Source organism: Scylla paramamosain, chromosome 15 (assembly GCF_035594125.1).
Source record: "Scylla paramamosain isolate STU-SP2022 chromosome 15, ASM3559412v1, whole genome shotgun sequence".
Taxonomy (NCBI): Eukaryota; Metazoa; Arthropoda; class Malacostraca; order Decapoda; family Portunidae; genus Scylla; species Scylla paramamosain.
In genome coordinates this window covers 19,824,467-19,843,511 of record NC_087165.1, presented here as the reverse complement: position 1 = coordinate 19,843,511, position 19,045 = coordinate 19,824,467, and the positions used below count along the sequence as shown (strand labels likewise).

Genomic DNA, 19,045 nt, shown 5'->3' with positions numbered 1-19,045 from the left:
TAGCCGTTGTCGTACTTGTCGGCAGTGGAGTTTAAGAACATAAGAGCATAAAACATTGAGTTTTGCTTTGCGTCTGGTAAGAAGTAGTTCTCACCAAACGGCGACATTGATTGGATGATAAGAATTAGCTTCTCAACCTCGCAGTGTTAACAATAATAATGAACCAGAGGGACTCTTGAGAAAAAGCATCGCAAAACAGGCTGTGATTGCCGATCGCATCACAAGAAATTTCTTTGCATCACTAAAGGTTATCAGATAACCAAATCTGAGACGGTTTGGTTATGTAATAATAAGAGGAGATGACAACCTAGTAAATGATCCTGGGAAGTTCCTGTTGAGGGGAGAAGAGCCACGGGGGGACAGAGAATGAGGTGGAGAGATGGAATAGCTGCGGAGCAACACAGAGTGAGAGCAACAGAAAATGTAAGGCAGAGAAACATGGTGCCAATCTCAGACACTTTAGTAACGGCAAAGAAGACGAAGTCAACATTGATAGAATTATGGTTCTGATCCCATCCATACAAACTCAAACTTATGAATATGAAGAGGATAATTTGCTGGACATTTTATAAGTAAGAAATTTATCTCCGTCTTGTAAACACAGTGGCAATGGACAGCCTTGCGCTTGGCAGGAAGAGTTACAACACTCATACAACAGTGTGCTCAGTAGTATAATCATGGTGTGATTTCAAGTAACCTGTTTTGCGTTCTGCCTCAATCTTATTTCCTCTGATGTGTTGATAATTGATAGATTCTTGGGTTCGAGGAATTAAGACTGAGGGAAAACTAAACACAGCGGGAAGGGTTGCGGTACGTTATTTTGCTTCTGATCATGACTGTTCGAGCCGAAGTGTAAACTTTTATATCATGATGGCGACAATGTTGTCCCCTGACGTAATTATGATATCGAGATTCTTTCTCCTTATATAGCCAATGACATTCATGACCTTGATCGTCTCGGATTTATCATCTCGAGGTTATTTCTGTGGCGACAAGACAGCCAAGGCCGACCGAAACCCACAGGGGCCTTGGTGATCGTCTTGGCCTGACCGATAAGGCACCAACTTCGCATTTCCGGGAGTGTCCTGGCAGACGTTCGATCTCCCGTGAAAGCCTCTCATGGCCATTCTATTTCGCTTTCAGATAAATTTTTCAGTGTTTCCACGTCCTTGATATTCCGCCCTTAGCAGCTGATTTCTTTCTTTATGCAACTCTGCGTAACATGTTTTTCTATCTTTCCGTCTTGAGATCTGCGAGCCTTGTGATTTATTCAAACTACTTTGTTCTGTCTATACCTCCGTCTTTCTGACCATTCTTGTCTACTTTGCCAATGAGAATATGAAACTCTTTAATAATTACTGAACCTCATTTTCTGATGCTTTTGTGCCCGTCAAGGCCACTGGGCTGGAAACCTGTGGTGTTTTCTTGACCGCCTTGTGGTGGCCTTTGCTACACAGCTTCCCTGGAACTTCTACTCTTGCCTTTGATATTAGGAAGGCGTCTGTTTAGTCTGTTGCAAATATTTACGTTTCTTTATTCTATTCTTTTGGCTTCATTTCTAGTCACTCTGTTTCGGTCCAGGCTTGTAATTCTTCATCTATCCGTATTAGTGTCCATAAGAAATTGTTCTAATAGAATATTGATCGTCATCTCGTCTTCAGCGGTCTGTGCACTCGTATGCCGATCACTGCATTTTTCATATGATGTAACTGATCTTCACACCGCTGAGTACAATATCTACAAACAACTGGTGACTGCATGAAGCTCGGAAATACTCACTAATAGCGTCAGTGATAGGCAGAATAAGATGCTGGAACTATTGAGAATACGGTCCCTCGGTGTAACACATGTGAATGAGCTGTACAGGTTACTAATTGCCATTTATTCTACTTAGTACTGAACGGTCTAGGTGAAAAATACAGTATATGTACATTTACACTTGTTAATATGAATACTGGCACTGGCATTTTCAGTGGACCTTCCCCCCCGCTTTTTTTTTATTAATTTCTTGTTGCCCTGTCAGAATTCCTCCAACATGAAAAAAAAAAAAAAAATTCTGATGTACGTCTGTGTGTGTGTATGCAGTGTGTGGGTGTCGGGGGGACGAGCACGGGCCAGATCTCCATCAACTGCCCGTCCACCATCTACAGCTTGGACCAGATTCGGGACATCTTCCACAACACTGACTTCCTCGTCACCCACGTGTTTCAGTGAGTCGCGCCCGCCAGCCTCGCCGCGCCTCCCGCCCCTCCTGGAGACGCTTGTAGATCTGTCTGTCTGTCTGTCTGTCTGTCTGTCTGTCTGTCTGTCTGTCCGTCTGTCTGTCCGTCTGTCAGTCTCTCTGTCAGTCTCTCTGTCAGTCTCTCTCTCTCTCTCTCTCTCTCTCTCTCTCTCTCTCTCTCTCTCTCTCTCTCTCTCTCTCTCTCTCTCTCTCTCTCTCTCTCTCTCTCTCTCTCTCTCTCTCTCTCTCTCTCTTGTGTTGTGTGTGTGTGTGTGTGTGTGTGTGTGTTGTACCTAACTGAATATAATGCTTTATCATACCTAATTAAAAAAAAAAATAAATAAATGACAGCTTTTCATAATAAAAACCAAGCTACAGACAAAAAACGCATCTTTATAGAATGGCTGTTGCGTGAAGGGTTGTTAGATTTCTGCAGTTTTCCTGAGATTCAGTAATGAGGAACTTGAAAAGACAAATTTAGTTTATAGATATGGAAGACAGGTGGATACAAGTAAATATGTTCAATGCTGGGACTGCCCACTGGCTTCTTTGCAGCTTTCTTACTTTGTTATGTCCTTATTGTCTAAATCACGGACGTAACGGACGCCTCACGGACGAGCATTTCTCTACCTACAGCCCGAGGTAGTAATAGCGGCTGGTGTTGCAGATTCACCTTGCAGGGATCCAGGGCGGACGGCGCTCTCACGCGGGACATCTGGGGCGACTTGGACTTCAAATACGTCTCCATCAACGACAACAAGATCACGGACGTGGACAACGGCGCCTTCATCGGTTCCACTGAGACTCTCATCAGCCTTAACTTAGGTCAGCTCGCGGCTCAGGACTGGATTTGATTTGTGAAGTGCACCTCTTTCACTTTTTTGCTTTTGACGAGCAGCTTAGTTGGGTTGTTTTCCTCTCTTTTTTTTTTTTCTCTCTCTCTCTTTCTTTCGTTTGGACGGGTTCCTTCACGCATAGAAAAGAAATATGTGTGATCAAGTGTGCTGCAATAACTTGGCCACCTGAGGACATGGGAGCACGATACCATTGCTGCTGATTGATGTTGCCACTCGCCCACTCGTCAACGTCTTGTTTTTTAAAATGTACTGGAATTTTACTTTATTCTTACCAAATTGTAGTATACCAAATTGTAGTATACCAGATTGCTTTTATGTGGAGCATCGGCACCTTGTAAGTAAGTAACGAACTGGGGAGAAACACAAGGTTAGTTTGCTGTACGTTTTAGAACAAGACGGGAGGAATACGAAGAGAGTGAGAGCATCAGTTGGTGGCAGTGTTACCATGCTTGCGTGTCCTACAGTGGTAAAATTACTTGACACAGTTGGGGAAGGATATTGCAGTAATGTATGTGATGTGCTGCGGTGTAGTAATAGATGTTTGAAAGAGGTTGGGAGAAGTATATACACATGAAGTTGGATTGTAGATTAGTGTTGCTTTGAATATTGTGTAATGGTTGCGATTGTGTTCTGTGGTGTTGTCGCAGCATTCAACACACGAGACATCATGGTAGGGTTGCGGTGACATGTAAGAAGGTTTTCAGTGCTAGTGTTGCTTCACTGAGTGTTGTCTGGTAGGAAGGAAGGTTGTGTATTGTGTTGTAGTATTAAAATGTTCCGCACGTGTGAACTGAAGAAAGGTTTTTTTTCTCTCGGTATAGCTAACAACGAGATCAAGAGTTTCATAGCGCTGTACAACGACTTGCCCAACCTGCTGTCCCTCAACCTGCGAGGCAACAACATCTCTCTCATCTTCTCCGAGGACTACAAATACCCCTCGCTGACCGACCTCGACCTCTCATCTAACCAGATCAGCTCAATCGGAACAAAATCCTTTGCTGGTGAGATCTTTCTACTAGGCAAAAGATGCAGTACCCCCCACTCAACCACAAAAAAACACTTCTGCAATATACAAGTGGTGATTTCCCTTCCCTAGACTGTTTGTGTTTCAGCGCTCAAGAAATTAACGTCCCTCAACCTGTCGTACAACCAGCTGGCCAGTATAGGGGACGACCGGTTCATCTTCATTGATCACGATTACTTCAATGCTCTGGTCATCGATCTCTCACATAACAAAATTGCAGCCATCAGGTAAGGTTTCTTTTCCTAGTTCATCATCTTTCTCTAGGCCAGCTAACGAAGGAAGGAAAGAAGAGGATAACGTAGAAAGAAATGGATGAATGAATGAAAGATGGAAGGCAGGAATGAAGGAAAGAAGGGTATGTAATTTAAGTTTTTGTGTAGATAAATAAAGACGTGTTAAGGAGGCACGAAGGGGTCCAATATGTCCATACACTTCACATTTTGCAGTGACGCAGCTTTCTTGGGTCTCCGTAACGTGGAGATCAACTTTCGCTTCAACCAGCTAGACACACTTAAGGAAAATGTCTTCTACCCCATCATCCTCGACAGCCAGTACTACGCCTACTTCCATTTCAGTGGTGAGTGTGATATACTTGCTGTCTCACTCCCCCCTTTTTTTTCTTTTTTTATTGTTTCTTTCTATAATATCATTCACCTACGGTCGTCTGCTGGTCATACAGTCAGCTGTTACCTAGGAAAGAGGTCAGAGCTCATAGTGACCGATATTTAGGTAGGATTGAGACCACTCATACACCACACACCGGGACAGCGAGGCCGCAACTGCTGCTAGGTGAACAGGGACTATACATTAAGAAACTCGCCCATTTTACCTCGCCGCGCCCGGGACTCGAACCCGGGCCTTCTCGGTTGTGAGCCAAGCATGCTGTGTGTGTGTGTGTGTGTGTGTGTGTGTGTGTGTGTGTGTGTGTGTGTGTGGTGGCGTTTTTTCGATCTGCCTCAAACTTCCTTTCCTCCTCAGACAATCCAATGGTGTGTGACTGCCGCATACTGTGGGTGCTGCGGGATGGTAAGGCCCTCGCTTGTTTCGACAACTTCCTGTGTACCAATAACAACAAGCATCTGTACTCCCTCACCATTGCTGACCTCGGCAACTGTTCCCTATCCAGTGGAGTGGGTAACCCTTAACTAGTGATCTCACACTTCTGAACACGGCCTCGCCTGCATGTCCATGGGAGTGGCAGAGCTTGCTTCATCTCTGAACTTGCTTTGTTGAACATGTCATTAATATTCTGGTCCACGTTCTCCATCAGTGTGCCTCCTCCGTCCTCCAATCTACAAAGTTTATTGGCCCGTATTCTTAAGCGCTTGATTCTCTCATTTGGGCTATTTTCTAAGGATCCATAATTAACTTACAACTCTTGAAAGTAGTCGATATGAAGCGTCGAAAGGTCTAGGAATACTCACCATGGTGCTGTGATCGCGAGAAAATATCAGAAACGATGGGAGGAATTTAAGTTTTAAACCTCAGCTGGCGGTATGGAAGAGGTGTTTTCTTACACCTGGCTTCTGTGCGTCTTGTGGATTTGGGGCATAGAGGCTGATGCAAAATTTAGGAATTACTGGACTGTTTTGATCGTAGTGACTGTCATCAGTAGATATTTTCTTTTGTGATATAATATTTGGGCTTGTATATTTAGACTCCTTGGTCTCTAATAAGGACTGTTTTCAAGGAGCCACAGAGATGATCAGTAGTGTTCTCATGGGAGTTACTCCTATTGATTGTGCCAAAGTTTTGTTATACTGTGACCAGAATCACGAACATACGCTTGAATACCCTGATAGCTTCCGCTACAATGTATTCAATGTTGGGAATATGACGACGAGATGTTCGTGCGGGAAGAAACACGCCATGCTCGGACACCCAGGACGACACTGCAGGAGTCACAGGACGCGGTAATTCATCACTGCCGGACTTCAAAATGCAGTTTTATTAGGTTTGATCTGCTGGACACACACACACACACACTCTCTCTCTCTCTCTCTCTCTCTCTCTCTCTCTCTCTCTCTCTCTCTCTTGTTCTTATGGATATCATTTTTCGATTAACCAAATTGCTGTTAAAATATCGGCAAAGAACACGGATTCTTTAATTTATATATCTATCTGGTGTATATCCTTCAACTTGCAATAGTTAAGGATCTTATATATGTTTTATGAATTCCTCGTGTACAGACACTACATAAATGTTTTCTTTGACTATTCCATGATACTTAAGCGCGGGACAGTACATTGTATAGTCATGTGGGACAGTGCCTGCGGATCCGTGCAAACCATCGAGGGTTAGAGACACGTGAAGCACCACGCATTCTGTATCTGTGTTCGTATTTTACTGTCGAGGTCGAGGACTAGGATGTGGTGAGATATCAAGCGTACAGCTCTTCCGCCCCACCCTGCACGCTGCTGCACGTGGAATCATCGTGCTGTTGTCACATCACACAGGAACAATTCTTTGTAAATGTACTTATTCATGACTTGGGTATTCCTGGTCCAAGGTACCGATTTTTATATCTATGCTTGTAGATGTAAATGTGCATTTGAATTCAAAGAATGACTATCTACTCACTGACGTTTCGAAAATCCTTGACTATGAGTAGGTGTGTTAGATTACAGGTGAAGTGGTCGCCGCAGGTGGATGACCATCGCTCGTCCACCACCAAGCTGGTGTGGATAAGATGCCACGCCTGAAAACAGTGACCAGCTCATAACATAAGAACATAAGAAAAGGTGCGGGAGGTCAGTGGGCCCACAAGTGCCAGTGCCTGTACAAAACATACTTACTCATACCCGACGATCATTCCTATCCATATGTAATTTTAATTTTTTTGAAAACTTCTCATTGACTTGGTACTAACAATCTAATTACTAGGTACTTACTAGTCATCTAACACTCTGTGAACCAGTTTCTTCTTATAATTTTTGTTCTAATTTAATTTTATCAAGCTTGAACCCGTTACTTCTTGTTCTTTGCAGATTACAACCAGCTACATCACTCTTACTGTATCCTTTATACTGTTACATAAGCATGCCACATTTACGTATTGTCGAATGTTAGCAATGGCATGCCCTTCTTTGGAGCAGTTTGGGAAGACTAAGATTGATCTGAAAGTGGGATAAATTAGCCCGTGAGAAGTTTTTGCCGGGACTGAACACTGGCAGGATAATCAATGGGAGTCCGAGTCGTTACCAATCAAGCCAAGATGATCACCAAGACCCGAGAGTTTTTTTTTTTTTTTTGATTGGCCTTGACTGTCCTGTCACTATGGTAAGACGTCAATTAATAACCTTAATGAGCGCACGATGGTGTTGGTAGAAAGCAAGTATTATAACGGTGTATCAGTTCTCGCAAGCATGAATACATTACAAAATAAACAACGTAAGAATGAAACAGAAAAGGTAACGAAGGAGAGTAAATGAAAGGTGATCTGCCGTAATGTCCAGTCTCGGTCATAAGTCAAGTAACCTTCTGTTCTCATTGCCACTTTGTTAAGTATTTTCTCTCAATATGAAGCCCTCTGATATGCTGATATGTCTGCTAGTTGCCAGGCTTTGAAAGGAGGTTGCCTGCCGATCAGAGGACTTCCAACTCAAGGGCGACATCTGGCGGGAGTGAGCGTGATAGGTTGCACTACTTCTGACCACGACTGTAGCTACTAGACTGTAACATGTGGAGAAAATAAATGTTGTGACTGTCGTTGCTGTGTCTCGGTCGAAAATCTTCAGATATCATTACCATAAGAAGGTCGCTAATTGTGGCCAGCCTTGCGATCCTGAGACAAAATGAGACAAAAAGAAAATAAGAAGAGAAAGAAGACATAAGATTCTCCAGGCTGTTCTGCATCTGTTTGCCTGAGGGAACCAAATGATGATGTTATAATTGAGCCTTTGACTGCTGATTAGGGGGAGGTTGACGTTTGATACTTCATTTGAGTAACTTTACGTAACTTTATTAAGCAGAACCAAAAATACAGGCACTAAACTACGTGATTACTCAGGAAGCGTTTCGGAATTATATTAAAAAAAAAAACAACTTACAGCGGACAAATGACTTACTCTGGAGAGGAAGTCACAACAGTCAGAGTTAATCTGTTCGTGACTTGATCTGTTCTGTGAGGTACAGCCGAGGTCAGAAGTCCGGTAACAGTCACTACTCATTGTGTTCATCGTGTTCTCTCAACCTTAACTCTACACCGGTGTGATCGCTCTTTGTTCACATTCAGAGCAACTTACGTAAATATAAATGGTTGCATGAACACACAGAGAAAAGAGAGAAAACGAGTAGCTTAGTGTTATCTTGCCTAGGTTACAGATTTTTTCCAAAGAGACTAGTGCAGGAAAAAAGGTGTGAAAAGTTATAGATGGTTATTCAAAATCTTGTCGGGCAGTGAAAGAAGTATATCCTCTGATCTGTTAAGAACCTGTCAACTGTCAGATTTTGTTAGTAGTGCTGCAAATTCAGGGGACTTGAGATTGAAGGAAAGACTGAAGGAAAACACGAAGCACATAGGAAGGAAGTGCGGTATGTTGCAGGACTTGTGACCACGACTGTGACCTCCATTGCATGCGATACTGTTGTGGCAGCTCACCTTGATAGTCCTTTTGAATGTATTTAGACCCGTATCATGAAACACTTTGCTCTCTCAATACGACTACTTTCAAAGGCCACAGAAGTGATTAGCTGGGTTCTCATTAGCGTTTCTCCTCTCAGTAAAGTTGAGGAAATCTTGTTAATCTGTCTCCAGAACCGTAAAAAAACACTGCACTCTTAAAATCAATGTGAACATCAACTAGAGCTTATTGAAAGTAGTCGAGGCGTGGCCTGAAGTGTTTCAGAATACGGTCCCTAGTTTCAGAATGTATAACACAGCATGTTCATCTGCTGGAAATTATCCAGGATGTGAAAGTATTGGGGAAAAGATTAAGCGTCTATGATAATAATGCAATATAATGTAATATAATATAAACACGTGGATCCCCAAAGTGTGCGTACATTAGAATTGTAAAGAGAAGTCTATGAACTAAAGATTACATGAAATTCATTGTGAAGTAAATAAAAAAAGAAAAACTTAAGCCATCTAATAATACATATATACACATAAACAGACAGACTAACACACGTACAGAAAAACAAAAAAGAAAGATAGACAGGGAGACAGACAAATAAGAACACACACACACACACACACCTATAAGAAATACGTCTATAGATAGATCGACAGATAGATTAATAGACAGACAGATAGATATGATATATGATATGATATATTTATTTAGTCATTTATTCACGACACATCACACTCGACCTCATGACATCGAAGCGAACACACGAGGCAGTGGTGGAAGGTGGAGGCGAGGTGCAGGCAGCGGCTCACCTTGAAGCGCGTCACCTTGGCTCGCTCTCCCTCCTCACATACACCAAGCGCCTCTCCCTCTTCCTCCCCTCCCCTTCCCTTCCCTTCCCTCCACTCCCCTCTCCTCCCTCCTGCAACACGCCCCGTATTGTAGAACACTTGACTCCTCTCACGACTGTTTTCAAAGGACACGGAGATGATTAATCGAGTTCTCATAATTCTTTTTTCGTTGATGTAGAATGTTTATTAGACTATTACGAAAATTATGATGAGAAGGAAAAAAAATCTTGAGGAAACCATAATTTCCACTACGTAAAAACTAATTGTGATAAGAAGCTGAGACGTTTAAGAATGGGAATTTAATGGCCCTACCGGTCTTCCCCCCTCCCCCCCCTCTCTCTCTCTCTCTCTCTCTCTCTCTCTCTCTCTCTCTCTCTCTCTCTCGCGATATTCAGTTGTGGTGGAAGTGACAGCGATGGTGGCAGACGGCTCGCGGTGAGAGGAGTGGGAGTGGGGGCGTTAGATGACGACGGCCCGGCAGTGGGAGCAGCGTCGCACCCTCATCATTAGGCAGCAGATCAGGCCGAACGGGAAGAACACGATGGCCATAAACATTCCACACAGCGTGAACTCCTCCCGCACGTGCCCCATCTGGCAGGAGAAGGTGAAGCGGGTGATGGGGTGATGGGGTGATAGGGTGGTGGTGGTGTTAGCACAGTGAAAGGCGTGGAGATATTTATCATGCCTCGTGATTTCTTTATCTTTTTCTTTTCCGTTGTTTAGATGTAAGTAAAAAGAATGATGTTCCAGAATTGACGCTTTACAAAACTAGAGGATAACTGAATATCGTGAAAAGGGAAAAAAAAAAAAAAATTAATAAAGCTGTAATCATAGCGTGAAAGTGTTCAAGTGAAATGAAAGAAGGAAAAAGTAAAGTAGTTTGTTTTGAAAGACCGACAGAGTTACGTGTTCATACCTTGCAGACGGGACAGGAGCCCTGCTGCTGCACCACCACCACGTGAGTCGCAACAGGCTGAGGGGACACCGGGGCGGGCGCCACCACGTATTCAGTCCCTCCCTTGGGCACGTTGAACCCTACAGGGGGAACTTCTTCGCCGTCGGCTTTTTGGCTGTACGGCGGCGGCTGCGTAGGCGTGGCTGGTAGTATAGCATAACATTTAAGAGTTAACCTAACTAAAGGGAAGCTAAAAAAAACGAAACAAGAAACAGTAGGCACTCCATGTACATATGCACACCTTCCTATATCCGCCCGTCACCCCTATGCACACCTTGAATGGACTTCTGCCATGTAATTTTGTGCCTTTGAAACTACATAAAGCATTCGAGTATTTGCATAAAAGTAAAAGTATTCCGAGGCCTTTGTAGAAACGATTACCTAGAATGCTTGGTTACGTATATGGGATCATTTTGTGAAACACTTCTGCGCCACACCTCCACAACTTTCAAAAGGCCTTATTTATTTATTTATTTTTATTTATCTATTTTTTTATGTAAGAGGATCACTGGCCAAGGGAAACAAAAGAGGAATAAAAAATATCCCACTGACGTACCAGTCCCTTAAGAGATGTCAATAGAATCATAGAAAACTGAAGGATAAGTGTCTTGAAACCTCCCTTTTGAAAGAGTTCAAGTCATAGGAAGCAGGCAGAGAATTCCAGAGTTTACCAGAGAAATGGATGAATGATTGAGAATATTGGTTAACTTCTACATTAGAGAGGTGGATAGAATAGAATAGATGAAGATTTTTTTAGGGATGTTCTTATGGTTCTTGTGACATATTAACAAGATTTCCACGTTATTAGCAGAAGAAACACTCTCTTGAAAACCAGGCTTGTAATCTCTGTGGCCTTTGAAAATAGTTGTAGTGAGAGAGCAAAGCGTTTCTGAATACGGGGCATAGTAAGAGAACATGTAGGCTGCTGCCTCCTTTGAGCCTTCCTCGGGTGTTGCTCCAGCGGCTCACACTGGCATGGGTGGGGCACGTAGCTGTTGGAGCGCTCATGTTGGAGATGGCAGGCGAAGGAGAGGCATGCCACGAGAAGGAACAAAATTGAGTAGGGAGAGAAATACTGTAGACTGAGAGTGTTGGATGGAAAGTGTTGTTAAGGGTCAAACAAAGAGTGTAATCTACTGTTACATTCTTTTGCCGTCGGTGGGTGTGTAGCACCGAATAAAAACTCACTCGTGTATGGAGGGGGCGCGTCCGCCATGGCGGGGTGTAGAGTGCGTGGGTGTGTTGATTCAGGGGATGGGGACGAGCAGGAGGAACGGCAGCGGTGACGACACTCAGCGGCGGTGACGGTGACGGTGGCGATGGATACAGTGTAGTCTGTGGTAAAAATGTATGTATAAATGTTCATGGAGTTATACAGGCCTTGTCAGTGCTTAATGATGATGATGATGATGATGATGATGATGCTAATGGTGGTGGTGGTGGTGGTGGTGGTGGTGAGGATATTATAAAATTATAACATTTAAGAATAACAATTTGTCATTGCTTCGTTGACAAGGAAACTTCTCATTATAAATCTCTGCTTAACAACGTAGTGCATGTTCATTGCGGCTCTGTCACTAACTGGGAAACTGAAGGTGATGAAGGTGTTCGTGTCGTATTATTTTAACATTTATGACAATTATGAAAAAAATTATTCATGAGCTTGATTGTGTGACATGCACTTTATTTTCCTTTTTTACTGTACTGTTTTTCTTTTTTATGAATCATGAAGACTGGCCAAGGAGGAGAAAAAAAAGAGAAAAAGCTCGCTCATCTTGCCGCTCTCTCAGAGCGCCAGAGAAAGAGTAAAAAAAGATCGGCCTGTCTGCTCTGCTCACCCAAGCCTCCCACTGCCTGACACACTGACAGATAAGAAGACCGGGACCCACAACACACACACACACACGGCACAAATCATAAAAATTGCCTCCCTATAGTAAATGTTTGCTGCATGACTCGCTCGTCTTTTGTGGCTGTGTGTTGAAAGGAAATGCCAAATAATCGAATTGTCTCTGTTATCATTGCATGATGCGAAGAAGGAAGAAGTCTGACATCGCATCCTTTAGTTGAGGTTATGTATTATAGACTTCAAAGGTGTTTTCATGAGACTAGTGATAGTTTCACGAAGATTCTGTATCTGGAGAACAAGAATGATCATCTCTGTAATTTTTCATAATAGTCTTGGGAGAACGAAACGTAAAACAAGTAGTATTCCAGGTCACAATACTGCGTCATTCACTGTCATTTGTTGGCTGTTTTTATTTATTTATTTTTCTTTTTTCTCTCATATTTAACAGAAGGAACACGATGGTTTAGCATATAGTCTTTGCATGATGATCGTTACTGTTGTTGTTCTTTGATACTGACTGATAGCAGGCCTTCTCAATCCTGAACCCACTTAGCAAGCTTATTCCGGAGTCAGTGGGTGGGTGGGGGAGGAGGGGGAAGAGCGCATCCTCCAACACTTCAGCGCCTATAATCTCGACTATCTCTAAGCTTCGGTTAAAACTATTGGGAAATTCAAGGATATTCACATGATTTTAGTGATAGTTCAGGAATCACTAACAAAAACACCTCTGAAGACCTGACTAATCATCCCTGGGCTTTGCATGTAGTCCTGACGAGAGACCAAGTCATTTCAAACTGTACTAAGGAGCAGACTCACAACCACCAGCAGGAGCACCATCCCTCATCACCTGTCATTCACTCTTGCTATTTGCGTGAATTTCTTTCTCTCACACTTTCTTTCCCGCTAGATGCATACGTACGTGAGAAGACGTTAAGGCTCGGCGTAATATTTTTTATTCTTAGTTATTCTTACATTCATACAAATTAAGAATCCTGAATACTTAAGGGCGAAGGTCCTACTACATATTATTTGTATTTTCCCCCAACACTTTCTTTCTCTTCTTTCTCCAGACTTGCTACGTCTCTAAGGGGGTTGATGTCTGCTACAAGTCGACTCTTCCACCTCACTAACCTTGGTTGTTTGAAAGAGAGGAGAGCGGCGATGATGGGATTACGGCAGCAAAGCCTCCGTGGTGATAGAATGGAGATTTGGTACCGGCATGCGGGGTGTGAGTGTGGCTATGTATGAAAAAGGAGGAAAAGAATGAGAGAAACGTGAACGTGACGTAGAGACCACCACTTTAGTGTGTATCTCTCTTATCTGCTCTGTTCCTGTTGGCTAATCTTATCACTTGGCTGACGGCTGAGTGTTTATTTCACGTGATCCCGTTTTCTATTTTGCAGAAAGGCTGGGAAAGAAATGTAAGGGGGAGTAAAATGTTTCGTTTACTCTTGTAATTTAGTACTTTTGTTACAGCAGGGAACACTATGATACTGATGTACTCTAATTCCTTGGGGTTAGTAATTGGAATAGACGAGAAGTAACGGGTTTAAGCCTGACGTTCTGATTTAAATAGGAAGTAGAAACGTATTGGTTCTCAAATAGAATGTTTGATGACTGGACTAGACTTAATGGTAATTCTGTCAGTGCTGAGTCAATGGAAAGCTTTAAAGAAAATCAGTAAAATTTATCAATATGGATGATAACTGGCATTTTTAAGCAAGGACTACCACATGTGAACCTGCTGCCTCCTTTCAGCTCTCCTTATGTTCTGATGTTCTTATGTTAACAACAGAAAATCAACTGACAGCATGTATGAAGAGTACAATATTCATTTTCTACTGAAACGAACTCTTTAGGTCAGCCAGACAATTCCAGTTACTTTAAGTGATTGTATTATTTTTCACGTGTCAGAAGGATCTATCATTCAGTTTCATCACACTATCACGCACATAAAGATGAAACAACTTTAGAAGAAGCGGGGAGGCAGCGGGCGAGCTAGCTCAGGGAGTGATGGTGAGCGAGAGGCGCGCTCTTAACACTGTCATGTTATAGGACCATATTCTAATACACTTCGGCGCTGCCTCCACTACGCTGAAAAAGCTCTAGTTGATAACACGCGGCTTTTTAAGGATGTTTTTGTGGTTCTAGTGACAGATTAACAAAAAGCACTCTTAAGAACCCGGCTAATCATCTCTGTGGCATTTGAAAATAGTCGTGGTGAGAGAGCGAAGCGTTTCAGAATACGAGTCTTCGTTTTCACAAAGTGGTTTGGTGCAAGATAAGAATATAATTTCGAATGACGGCCAAGAGGAGGATCGATCGAATTAATCAGTTTAGTGCCTGCAGTTTTATTCAATTAATTAATTAATTTATTTGTTGTTCTGTGAAATCATCTGATGTTGCTTGGGTGAGATAACAAGTGTCGTGTTGTCATAAGCAGTCATGGGGTTTGGAGGTTGACCCAAGACGTGTGTACTACGTGGAACCTCCGACCATCGCTGAGTGGCGGAGACATGAGTCGGATGTAGCGAGCGTGGATATTCCAACTTCTTTATTTCGTTCATAAAAGCGGAACGTCGAGGGAGTGATATATATTTTTCATTAGCCTCCAATGGTTTGTGATAATGATAAGTAATTATAAAAAAGCAACACCTCGAGGTCGTACATCAGTGCTGTTATCAAGATCTGTGGAGCGCAAACACTGGTCCTGGTTTAAATCGATGAGTGTATAGACGGATAGATAGGAGAGATAAATAGATAGATACAGAAATAGATAAATAAATAAATAAATTTACAAATAAATAAATTAATTAATGGAAACACAAAGATAAAAGGTTATTGTGTCTGATGATGATGCGTCTCTCTCTCTCTCTCTCTCTCTCTCTCTCTTGCACGGATGCACCCACACATATGATATATCAGCTGCCTTTGTCTTTTGCCATTATCAGCCTCATTGTTCGTAGATATTGTTATTGTGTCGGAGTAAGAGGCCAGGATAAGGTGCCTGCGGTCGAGGGGCGGTGACGGTTGCAGCAAGGAGTGCTCAGGCACTCCCTCCCTTCATTTGTCGCAACACACGCCTGGACATCCCTCCTGTTTTATTTGTGCATCGAAATCCACGTACTGCGCTCCTATCCGTCTAGTCAGAACTGTGAGTGCTCGGACCGTATTTTAAATCGCTGTAGACTCTCATAAAAAACATTTTCTGTCTTCTGTTCTCACGTTAACAGATAGCTGATTCCCTCCTGCCTTATAATTTAGATCATTGGGGACTGAAAGGAAAAAAAAAAGGCTCGTATTTTGAAACGCTATGAACTCACACAAGAGCAACTTTTAAAGGCCACAGAGTCAGGCTCTCGTGGGCGTCTTTTCTATTAATGATACATAATTTGAGTTTCGTTGGCCATTGGAATCATTAAAAAAAGAAAAATCCTTGAAAACCTCAGTGACTTTCACTATAGCGTGTTGCAAGTATGGAGGACTGACTTATGATGGTAAGGCACTTGGAATTGTGAGTAGAGCGCCGCCTGCCATCACCTGTGTTCGTGCGATGCGCTTGGGGATGACGATGACGCCTTGTTGAGCATACGTGTGTATCGATGTTATCCCGCTGGGCAAGATTACGCTGTTTGTTTGGACATGTAGACAAATTGCTACTATCAAACTTACGTCATCATTTCAGGTTATGTTTGGAAAGTACTACTACTACTACTACTACTACTACTACTACTACTACTACTACTACTACTACTACTACTACTACTACTACTACTACTGTTACTACTACTACTACTACTACTACTGTTACTACTACTACTACTACTACTGCTACCTACTACTAATAATAATTTTTCTACTTACGAGAACTTGGCGACAGGCAGAGAGACAAACAGACAAACAGATAGATACACAAACAAAACCCTATACCAGATTATGATAAAAGCGAGATAGAGAGAGAGAGAGAGAGAGAGAGAGAGAGAGAGAGAGAGAGAGAGAGAGAGAGAGAGAGAGAGAGAGAGAGTGGACCATCATAATGTAATATTCAAGAATTTCCACAGGTCTCTCCGTCATCCTCGTCCGTCGCTGAGCAGCAAGGATGGCCGACGTCAAAGTTTACGGTGAGGCCATTCAGTGTTATACGTACTATTGACAAAACTCTAGCCTGGCATAAGCTTGAGTGATAAAAATGCAAAACTGTGTGTCTCAGAACTCCTTTTCTTTCTTTCTTTCTTTCTTTTTTTTTTTTTACCTGTGGATTAACACTTTATGCTGCCAGAGTGGTTCACCAGCTTTCCTGTGTTTTTTTTTTTCTTTTCTTTTTCATGCATCTCTCATACCAGGTTAGAGTTTTCCCCATAGCACAAGGTTAGTGAATCAGATAAACATTCCCAGCAAGAAGACGAGGAACCTGCTCTTACTTCCACATGTTTACCCTCTTCCCTCTGTCCTGAGTCCCCTGATATGGCGATAGTCTTTCAAAGCATGGCAGTTGATAGATTCTTAGTAGATCAGAGGACTTAGGATTAAAGGAAAACTGTTAAGGCAAAGGAGGAGATTAGAGTGTCATTTGATTTCTGGCTGCTACTATACGTATTGTTATTATACATTTTGTTGCCCCTAATGTGACAATGGAAGAGTGGATAGTCACTAGTGTACTCTCTCTCTCTCTCTCTCTCTCTCTCTCTCTGTGTGTGTGTGTGTGTGTGTGTGTGTGTATTTATTTATTTATTTATTTATTTGTCTCTCCGCCAGCAGATTCTCCTCCTCCATACAGCGCCCCCCCGCCAATGGAAGTTCCTCAATCCGGGATGGTGAATGTGGCGGTGATAGAACAATCGTACGCCACACAGCCTTGTGCGCCGGCTGCTCAGTTAGTGGTCATAGGCGCTCTCTGTCCCGTCTGCAAGGTAACACACACATACACACACACACACACACACACACACACACACACACACACACACACACACACACACACACACACAGCATACAACATCCCACCCTCAGTCCTCCCACGCACCAAAAACTCTTTCCTTTCAGGTGGGCATTCTGCAGGAAGAGTTCACAGGGTGTGGCATCTGTTTGGGCATCTTCTTCTTCCCGCTGGGACTCCTCTGCTGCCTGCTGATGCGGGAGCGTCGCTGCAACCACTGCCGCGCCTCATTCTCATGAGGGAGAGGAAGCTGACCTGCACGAGTGACGCCAGCGGAGAGACGTTTGAGGCGTCGGAAAGAAAATGAGTCGTCACCTTAACAGAAAGGGCAAGAAAACCATAGAAAAATTTCATCTACGTATATTTTAATATTTTTTTTGTTAATTATGTCGGTTTACTTGAACGCTTTGCTCTCTCATGAGAACTATTTTCGAAGACATTGCAGATAATTAGTCAGGTTTTTGTGTTTCAATAAGTGCATTAGCGAAAAATCATGATGTATGGAATGCACATTGCAACTGCTTTTGCCTTGGTGTATTGAGATAGACACACTTGTAACTCCTCGTATGAACATAAGAACTTAATGGAAGCTGCAGGAAGCCAGCAGGCATACACGTGTCCTTCCCTGTATAAAGCATGTAAACCTATATCCACATATGACTGGTATCATAAACTGATCTCCTATTAAAAGCCTTCATGCCAGTCTGTTGAAACACTGATATACAGCCATGATATAGCCATGCGTGACCTTCGTTGTGCCAAGGATCAAACCCCCTGACCAGGAGAACAGAAAGACAACGCCTTAGACCACAACGATTGTCAGGCTCTGATATAATTTTGGGACTTTGGTACTCCCGGTCACTACAAACCTCCTTATTGACCTTCACTGGAGACGTGATCCCTGAGTCTATTCCAGTCATCTACCAAGCTGCTTGTGAACCAGTTTCTTGCCATCCATGGTCTTGCGGGTCACTTCGTTCTGAAGCATCACAGTATCAAGAAAGCTTGGAGGGACGATTTAAAAGTAACTAATATCGGAATTCACACACATGATAACTTTATCCTGGTTAACTGATTATTTTATTATATAAGTGAGTTTACTTACTATATGAATATATCCACAGTAAATGAAAAGGCATCAATGTAGGATAAGAATGATGTGTTTGTGATGTGAGGGAATCTTTATTCTTAAACATATATTACGTTGAATTATTTTGAGTTGCACAGATAGATAGATAGGGTGATTGATAGGTAGATAGATAGATAGATAGGTACATACATACATACATACATACATACATAAATTGATTGGTTGTATGATAGATAGGTAGATGAAAAGATAGACAGATATTAACCCCAAAAAATATACGGTGCTAAATGGTCCAGAAAATAAGGTACAAAGAAAATAAAGTCTGCCAATAATAAACATAACTAAAGACACAGTGATCACACACACACACACACACACACACACACACACACTTTAGCAGCGACCTCAAGAATTTAATGTCCGCTAAACAAGCTAGAGTCCTGCTCCTCCTACACGCAAGGATGCTTCAGTTCATTCAGAAGATTCAGAACTTGTTCGTTTTCATTTCCTAACAACAAACTCGAAATGTTTAGAGCGCTAGTGTCTCTTGCCTTTACCACCTGTGTGTAAAAAGATAATAATAAATAAGGGATAATACATTAGCATATATATATCTATACATTTATATATATTTGTGTATTACTATAGGAATTTAGCAAAGATTAGTGCCTGGTGTAACTTGTGGGG

General features: G+C 42.5%; 3 protein-coding genes across 4 annotated transcripts in view; 2 read left to right on the top strand and 1 right to left on the bottom strand.

The window, feature by feature from the left end:
* The window catches only part of LOC135107584 (uncharacterized), a 9,217-nt gene extending 2,535 nt beyond the window's left edge, over positions 1–6,682 (top strand). The window contains exons 2-7 of the mRNA XM_064017604.1: positions 2,086–2,210; positions 2,889–3,046; positions 3,900–4,079; positions 4,191–4,329; positions 4,549–4,679; positions 5,081–6,682. Coding sequence (XP_063873674.1) covers positions 2,086–2,210; positions 2,889–3,046; positions 3,900–4,079; positions 4,191–4,329; positions 4,549–4,679; positions 5,081–5,247 — 900 coding nt within the window. The 3' untranslated portion in view covers positions 5,248–6,682. The remainder of the gene's footprint in view (positions 1–2,085; positions 2,211–2,888; positions 3,047–3,899; positions 4,080–4,190; positions 4,330–4,548; positions 4,680–5,080) is intronic.
* Positions 6,683–8,048: 1,366 nt separating this feature from the next.
* LOC135107586 (membrane protein BRI3-like) lies at positions 8,049–13,634 on the bottom strand. The gene is made up of 4 exons (XM_064017609.1): positions 13,464–13,634; positions 11,672–11,818; positions 10,445–10,626; positions 8,049–10,119 (listed from the first exon to the last, which is right to left on the bottom strand). Exons 2-4 carry the CDS (start codon positions 11,697–11,699, stop codon positions 9,988–9,990), a joined length of 342 nt encoding a protein of 113 aa, XP_063873679.1. The 5' UTR covers positions 11,700–11,818; positions 13,464–13,634; the 3' UTR covers positions 8,049–9,987.
* Positions 13,635–15,329: 1,695 nt separating this feature from the next.
* LOC135107587 (membrane protein BRI3-like) lies at positions 15,330–18,955 on the top strand. 2 transcript variants are annotated; one of them, XM_064017611.1, is made up of 4 exons: positions 15,330–15,486; positions 16,383–16,453; positions 17,091–17,242; positions 17,376–18,955. In XM_064017611.1, the coding sequence occupies exons 2-4, from the start codon at positions 16,432–16,434 to the stop codon at positions 17,505–17,507; spliced, it is 306 nt and encodes a 101-aa protein (XP_063873681.1). In that variant the 5' UTR covers positions 15,330–15,486; positions 16,383–16,431; the 3' UTR covers positions 17,508–18,955. The 2 variants fall into 2 exon arrangements, with proteins under 2 accessions (XP_063873681.1, XP_063873680.1); XM_064017610.1 differs by having other exon boundaries at positions 15,331–15,486; positions 16,394–16,453.
* The last annotated feature ends 90 nt before the right edge of the window (positions 18,956–19,045 follow it).

Bases quoted from the DNA above. Each gene is read 5' to 3' on its own strand.
- LOC135107587 (XM_064017611.1), top strand. From the start codon at position 16,432: ATGGCCGACGTCAAAGTTTACG. The intron at 16,454-17,090 runs GTGAGGCCATTC...CTCCGCCAGCAG, and splicing joins GGCCGACGTCAAAGTTTACG to ATTCTCCTCCTCCATACAGC. The intron at 17,243-17,375 runs GTAACACACACA...CTTTCCTTTCAG, and splicing joins CTCTCTGTCCCGTCTGCAAG to GTGGGCATTCTGCAGGAAGA.
- LOC135107586 (XM_064017609.1), bottom strand. From the start codon at position 11,699: ATGGCGGACGCGCCCCCTCCATACACGA. The intron at 10,627-11,671 runs GTGAGTTTTTAT...CTATACTACCAG, and splicing joins CGCGCCCCCTCCATACACGA to CCACGCCTACGCAGCCGCCG. The intron at 10,120-10,444 runs GTATGAACACGT...TTCTCCTGCCAG, and splicing joins GCTCCTGTCCCGTCTGCAAG to ATGGGGCACGTGCGGGAGGA.